Source organism: Borostomias antarcticus, assembly GCF_949987555.1.
Source record: "Borostomias antarcticus genome assembly, chromosome: 11".
Classification (NCBI taxonomy): Eukaryota; Metazoa; Chordata; class Actinopteri; order Stomiiformes; family Stomiidae; genus Borostomias; species Borostomias antarcticus.
Window position 1 is genome coordinate 24,740,937 of NC_140244.1, and position 7,500 is coordinate 24,748,436.

Genomic DNA, 7,500 nt, shown 5'->3' on the forward strand with positions numbered 1-7,500 from the left:
TCATTTCCCAGCGCAGGTGTGTACAGGTGTGTGTGTGTGTTTTCACAGATGTGTGTGTGTACACCAGTAAACAGGTGTGCACATGTGCGTGTGTGTTTTATCAGATGTGTGTGTGTGAGTGTGTGTGTGTGTGTGTGTGTGTGTGTACCTGTTGACAGCTCGGTCCGTGTCAAGAAGTTTGAGGATGGACTTGCCATCCATGTCAGGGGGCGTGTCCACCCCGGCGATGTCCAAGATGGTGGGGGCCAGGTCAATGTTCAGAACCATATGGGGGTTACTACGGAGACAGAGCAGAGAGAGAGAGGACAGGAGGACAGAGGGGACGAGGACAAGCAGAGAGGAGAGGAGGAGACGAGGACAAGCAGAGAGGAGAGGAGAAGACAGGAGCAGAGAGGAGAGGAGAAGACAGGAGCAGAGAGGAGAGGAGAAGACAGGAGCAGAGAGGAGAGGAGAAGACAGGAGAGGAGAGGAGAAGACAGGAGCAGAGAGGAGAGAGGAGAGAAGAAGACAGGAGGAGAGAGGAGAGGAGAAGACGGGAGCAGAGAGGAGAGGAGAAGACAGGAGCAGAGAGGAGAGGAGAAGACAGGAGCGGAGAGGAGAGGAGAAGACGGGAGCAGAGAGGAGAGGAGAAGACAGGAGCAGAGAGGAGAGGAGAAGACAGGAGCAGAGAGGAGAAGACAGGAGCAGAGAGGAGAGGAGAAAACAGGAGCAGAGAGGAGAGGAGAAGACAGGAGGAGAGAGGAGAAGACAGGAGGAGAGAGGAGAGGAGAACAGAACAGAGGAGTTATCATGAGTTGAGTTATCATGAGAATTCCTCCACCCCCCCCCCCCCCCCCACCCTCTCGTTGCCAGGACAACCGACCCAACTGTCACATGATTTCCTCGTGGAATGGCTTTCCTCGTCCTAATCTGCTTTCATAGGGAACAAAGTACACTCCTTCTCTTTCACAAACACAGGAACACGTATGTCTCACACACACACACACACACACACACACACACACACACACACACGCACACACACACACAAACTACTACTACTCCCGCACAGTTCCACCCATCTATCAATCCTCCCCAGCTGTTGCGTGTGTGTGTAGGATTAGAGTGTTGCTTCTCTCCATCAGTCACACTGATGTCAGGGTTAAGGTCAGGGTTAGGGTCATACTGGGGTCAGGGTTAGACCTACAGGGACCTCCTTCTCCTCCCCCTCCTCCCAGGCTTACATGGACCCCGCCTCCACGTTGGGCCCTCGGATGTAGAAGGGCACTCTGATGTCGAACTCGTAGGGCATGGACTTCCCCTTGACCAGGCCGAACTGACCGATGTGGTACCCGTGGTCAGCTGTGTAGATGATGTAGGTGTTGTCCAGCTCTCCTGTCTCAGCCAGCATGTTGTAGATCTGCAGCGCACGCGCGCGCACACACACACACGCACACACGCAGGCACGCACGCACGCACACACACACATTCAGCCATACAATAGTAAGAAAGAGAGAGAGAGAGAGAGTGGGTGTGTATGCGTGCATATGTGATTATGTGTGTGCGTGTCTGTGTGTGTGTGTGTGTCTGTGTGTGCGTATGTGTGTGCGTGCATGTCTGTGTGTGTATGTATGTGTGTGTGTCTGTGCGTGCGTGTCTCTGTGTGTGTATGTGTGTGTATGTGTGTGTGTGTGCGCGCGTCTGTGTGTGCGTGTCTGTGTGCGTGTCTGTATGTGTGTGCGTGCGTGTCTGTCTGTGTGTGCGTGTGTGTGTGTGTGTGTGCGTGCGTGCGTGTCTGTATGTCTGTGTGTGTGTCTATGTGTGTATGTGTGTATGTGTGTGCATGCGTGTCTGTATGTGTGTGCGCGCGCGTCTGTGTGTGCGTGTCTGTATGCGTGTGCGTGTCTGTATGCGTGTCTGTATGTGTGTGTGTGTGTGTGCGCGCTCTCACCCTCTCCACGCTGTCGTCCACAGACAGCAGGGTCTGCAGCCTCTTCCTCTGCAGCATGTTGGTGAACTCCATGTGGACGGGCTTCATGGCGCCGGTGTAGCGCATGATCCAGTGCTTGTCTGGGTTGGGGGCGTAGTTATAGCTGGGGGTTCTGGGGGAGAGACGGGAGGGATGATAAGGATGATGACAGCGGGCGCCGCTGATAGCGCTGGACGTCTGGGCCGGACTCGCGGGGGGTCCTGGTTCGTTGCCTCCTGCCAGCTCTCATCACGGCCCCCACCTCCGCGTCCCTAGGGGGCGCTGTTAGCGCTGTCTGCTCGCTGTAATTGGCCGGCTAGCTGATCATTGGTTTAATTAAAGAGGCTGGCTGCCTTCTGGCACAGATAGATGACTTTCTGAACTGGACTGGGCAGGCTGTGTATGTGTGTGTCTGGTGTGTGTGTATCTGGTGTGTGTGTGTGTATGTATCTGGTGTGTGTGTGTGTGTGTGTGGGTGTTTGTGTGTGTGTGTGTGTGTGTGTGTGGGTGTGTGTGCCCATGCGTGCGTGTGTATCTGGTGTGTGTGTATGTGTATCTGGTGTGTGTGTGTGTGTGTGTATGTGTATGTGTGTGTGGTGTGTATCTGGTGTGTGTGTGTGTGCCCAATGCGTGCGTGTGTATCTGGTGTGTGTATGTGTATCTGGTGTGTGTGTATCTGGTGTGTGTGTGTGTGTGTGTGTGTGGGTGTGTATGTGTGTGTGTGCGCGTGTGTGTGTGTGTGTGTGTGGTGTGTATCTGGTGTGTGTGTGTGTGTGTGTGTGTGTGTGTGTGTATGTGTGTGTGCGTGTGTGTGTGTGTGTGTGTGTGTGTGTGTGTGTGTGTGTGGAGCAGTGCAGGGTGGAGGTAATGAAAGTCAGGTCCCTCGGCCATTAATCACACACACAGTGAGGAGGCAGCTGGATGAAGGCGGGTCCTGCATTATCTCCAGAAAATAAACTCAGTAACTCTACTCTCTAACCACTCTCCCTCTCTCTCTCTCCTTCTCTCCCTCTCTCCTCTCCTCTCCCTCTCTCTCTTTCCTTCTCTCTCTCTCTCTCTCTCCTTCTGTCCCTCTCTCCTCTCCCTCTCCTCTCTCTCTTTCTCTCTCCTTCTCCCTCTCTCTCTTTCCTTCTCTCCTTCTCTCCTCTCCCTCTCCTCTCTCCTTCTCTCTCCTCTCTTTCCTTCTCTCTCTCCTTCGAATTCAAATAAGATTTATTGGCATGACAGGTGAAAAAAACCTATGTTGCCAAAGCAGTACAGACAATTTGTAACATTGACAAATAATAGGAAATGAACATACAATAATATACAAATATCAACAATACAATCAAAACTATCGAACAATAATTACATTTATAATATAACAACATGGGGCACTGGTTAAAAAAAAAAGAATTGTTTTTTACAGATGAAGTCACTCAGAATTTGCTCGGAATAAACTCAGGATATATATTATTTATTTGAACAAAGAAAGTCTCTCAAATCTTTCTATTTCTCACAGGATAGTAAGAAGTGAGATTCTGACTCAACATCTCCCTGGTGACAGAGTGAACTCGGGCTGGCCTCGCTGAGTAGCCAGTCCTCCCTGTCACTTCCTGTTTCTCTGGCCAGGCTGTGTCCACTCAGTCTGGACATTGTCAACATTTCTCACTGTTTTCTACCAGTCAAGACAGTCAGGCATCCTGCCACCATGTCTTCTCTGTTTAGAGTCAAATACAAATCTAATTTACTTTGTTGGTTTCCACCCAATATGTTAGATATCATTTTCTTTTTTGTTTTGAGATGATTTGGTTGGGTCAGATTGATGTGTGTTTGTGGGCAGTGCTTCAGGACCAGCTGGTCTCCTCTACATCTCTTCTCTGCTTTTCTTATCTTCCCTTCCTCATCCCTCTCTCCTTCTCTCTCTCTCTCGTGTGTGTGTGTGTGTTGGGGGGGGCAGGAGTCTCACATGTGTTGGGAGGCGTTGGGGAAGGCGGTGCTGTACTGGGGGGCGGAGTCTTCGGGGCCGTGGGGCGCGGCGTGGCTGAGCACCATGAGGACGGGTCGGTGGGGGTACACCCTCTTAGACGACAGGAAGTAGCTCAGACTGTCCTCTGTGATCCGGTCGGTCAGGTAGTCCTGGAGGGGGCAGCGCACGGCGTCAGTCAGGAGGTAACACACACACACACACACACACACACACACACACACACACATACACCGACACACCGACACACACACACACACACAGACATTACACACACACACACACACAAACACACACACACACCGACACACACACACACACACACACACACAGACACACACACACACCCACACACATACACACACACCGACACACACATACACCGACACACACACAAACACACACACACACACACCGACACACACACAGACACACACACACACACACACACATACACACACACACACACACACACCGACACACACACACACACACACGCACACATCCAGACCTGGGGGTAGTTGGCGCCGTGCTTCTCCCGGAGGCCGTTCCTGCAGAGTGTGTAGTTGTAGAAGCGTGAGTTCTTGACCAGGCCGACCCACTCCCTCCAGCCCGGGGGAACGTACGATCCGTTATACTCGTTCAGGTACTTCCCAAAGAACGCTGAGGGACACACAGGCTCTGAGACAAAACACTTGTGTGTGCGTGTGTGTGTGTGTGTGTGTGTGTGTGTGTGTGTGTGCGTGTAGGTGGGGGGGGGGGCATGTGTGTGTGTGTGTGTGTGTGTGTTTTATTTCCCGTAAGTCCTGGGATTTCCTTGGAACTCTAATCAGAGATGACAGATGTGGCAGCAGAAATGATGTTTGCTTTGTTCTGACTGCAAGGCTGATCTACAACAGGAATACGCTGCAGCAAATACACTGGCTATGTTTGGTGTGTGTGTGTGTATGTGTGTGTGTGTTTGTTTGTTTGTGTGTGCGTGTGTGTGTAATGTTTGTGTGTGCGTCTGTGTGTGTGTCGGTGTATGTGTGCGTGTGTGTGTGTGTGTCTGTGTGTGTGGGTGTGTTTGTTTATGTACTGTATGTGTGTCTGTGTATTTGTGTGTGTGTGTGTGTTTGTGTGTGTTTGTTTATGTGTGTGTGTGTGTGTGTGTATGTATGTGTGTGTGTTTGTGTGTGTGTGTGCGTTTGTTTATGTGTGTGTGTGTGTGTGTGTGTGTTTATGTGTCTGTGTGTTTGTGTTTGTGTGTGTAGGTGTGTTTGTTTGTGTGTGTGTGTGTGTGTGTTTGTGTGTTTGTGTTTGTATGTGTGTTTGTTTATGTGTGTGTGTGTGTGTGTGTGTGTGTGTGTGTGTGTGTGTGACTGACCTGTCCTGTAGCCAGTGTTGTTGAGGTAGACTCCGAAGGTGTGTGGTTCGTGCTGGGCCTGCCAGGAGGGGGAGGAGCAGTTCTCGTTGTTGGTGTAGGTGTTGTGGTTGTGGACGTACTTCCCCGTCAGCATGGAGGAGCGCGACGGACAGCACATGGGCGTGGTCACGAAGGCGTTGGTGAAGTGGGTCCCGCCCTGTTCCATGATCCGACGGGTCTTGTTCATGGCTTGCATCGACCCTGAGGGAACAGGAGGAGGAGGGAGAGAACGAGAGTGACAACAACAGAGAGAGAGAGAGAGAGAGAGAAAATGAGAGATTGAGAGAGTGAGAGAGAATGAGAGAGAGAGAGAAAGATGGAGAGAGAGTAAACAGAGAGAGAGTCAGACTAGCAATATTATAATATAGAGTGTACGTTGTAGTGTGTATGGTGTAGTGTGCAGGGTGTATTGGGTAGTGTGTACGGTGTAGTGTGTAATGTGTAGGGTGTATTGGGTAGTGTGTACGGTGTAGTGTACAGTATAATGTGTAGGTTGTAGTGTGTACGGTGTAGTGTGTAATGGGCAGGGTGTATTGGGTAGTGTGTACGGTGTAATGTGTAGGGTGTAGTGGGCAGTGTGTACGGTGTAGTGTGTAATGTGTAGGGTGTATTGTGTAATGTGTAGGGTGTAGTGGGTGGGGTGTAGTGGGCAGTGTGTATGGTGTAGTGTGTAGGGTGTAGTGGGCAGTGTGTAGGGTGTAGTGGGTGGGGTGTAGTGGGCAGTGTGTATGGTGTAGTGGGTGGGGTGTAGTGGGCAGTGTGTACGGTGTAGTGTGTAGGGTGTAGTGGGCAGTGTGTAGGGTGTAGTGGGTGGGGTGTAGTGGGCAGTGTGTATGGTGTAGTGTGTAGTGTGTAGGGTGTATTGGGTAGTGTGTACGGTGTAGTGTGTAATGTGCAGGGTGTATTGGGTAGTGTGTACGGTGTAGTGTGTAATGTGTAGGGTGTAGTGGGTAGTGTGTACGGTGTATTGTGTAATGTGTAGTGTGTACTGTGTAGGGTGTAGTGGGCAGTGTGTACAGTGTATTGTGTAGGGTGTAGTGTGTAGGTTGTAGTGGGCAGTGTGTACGGTGTAGTTTGTAGGGTGTATGGGGTAGGGTGTAGTGTGTAGGGTGTAGAATGCAGTGTGTAGGGTGTAGGGTGTAGAGTGTAGTGGGCAGTGTGTACGGTGTAGTGTGTAGGGTGTAGTGTGTAGTGTGTAAGGTGTAGTGTGTAGGGTGTAGTGTGTAGGGTGTAGGGTGTAGTGTGCAGTGTGTAGTGTGTAGGGTGTAGTGTGTAGTGTGTAGGGTGTAGGGTGTAGTGTGCAGTGTGTAGTGTGTAGGGTGTAGTGTGTAGTGTATACGGGGTAATGTGTAGGGTGTAGGGTGCAGTGTGTAGTGGGCAGTGTGTACGGTGTAATGTGTAGGGTGTAGTGAGTAGTGTGTACGGTGTAGTGTGTAGGGTGTAGTGTGTAGTGTGTAGGGTGTAGGGTGTAGTGTGTAGTGTGGTGTGTAGGGTGTAGTGTGTAGTGTATACGGGGTAGTGTGTGAGGTTTCTAGACTGACCCAGCTCTATGTCCTGGTCATCCGTGAGGATGAGGATGATGTTTGGTCGGATGTTGCGGCGATCCCTCTGGAGGCGGGGCTTGAGGCGCTGGCCAGACAGGAAGATGGAGGCGTGGCCGAGAGACAGGAGCGCCAGGAGCAGGAAGAGGAGGGGGCACAGTCCCCGCCCCGCCATGGTGACCTCTAACCCCGCAGCTGAACCAATCGGCTGCCTGGACTAGTTCTCAGTGCCTATATGGAACAGAGGAGGAGCCAAGGTCAGGCTACACACACACACACACACACACACACACACACACACACACACACACACACACACACACACACACACTAATAGTAAAACATTTTCAGCCTACTGTGTAATCGAAGGGTAACATGCGCACATTTGAAACTTTTCTCCAGGTGTAGGACATCAAAAGAGAGGAATATATAACATATAATATATGTTCATGCACTGTTTCAACCGTCTAAACCTGTCAAAGACCTTGACCGTTACGGTTATTCGAAGGATGGGAGCAGTATCCTGTGTATTATATTAATCTCTCTTGAAGAGTTTGACACCATAAAGGAACAGAGTTTAGTTTGGAATCAGAGAATCATTTGGACTGAGTAGATTAATTAATTTAGTCCCCCACGATAA

The 7,500-nt window shown here is 50.7% G+C and overlaps 1 protein-coding gene across 1 annotated transcript in view; it reads right to left on the minus strand.

Annotated features, from left to right (window-relative positions):
- Positions 1–7,500, minus strand: part of LOC311315239 (extracellular sulfatase Sulf-2-like) — a 44,512-nt gene that overhangs the window by 10,610 nt on the left and 26,402 nt on the right. Inside the window, exons 2-8 of the mRNA XM_084445855.1 lie at positions 6,861–7,091; positions 5,281–5,520; positions 4,426–4,577; positions 3,897–4,066; positions 1,931–2,081; positions 1,224–1,399; positions 149–277 (exon numbers count right to left, since the gene is read on the minus strand). Of these exons, the coding sequence (XP_084301981.1) occupies positions 149–277; positions 1,224–1,399; positions 1,931–2,081; positions 3,897–4,066; positions 4,426–4,577; positions 5,281–5,520; positions 6,861–7,035 (1,193 nt within the window). The 5' untranslated portion in view covers positions 7,036–7,091. The remainder of the gene's footprint in view (positions 1–148; positions 278–1,223; positions 1,400–1,930; positions 2,082–3,896; positions 4,067–4,425; positions 4,578–5,280; positions 5,521–6,860; positions 7,092–7,500) is intronic.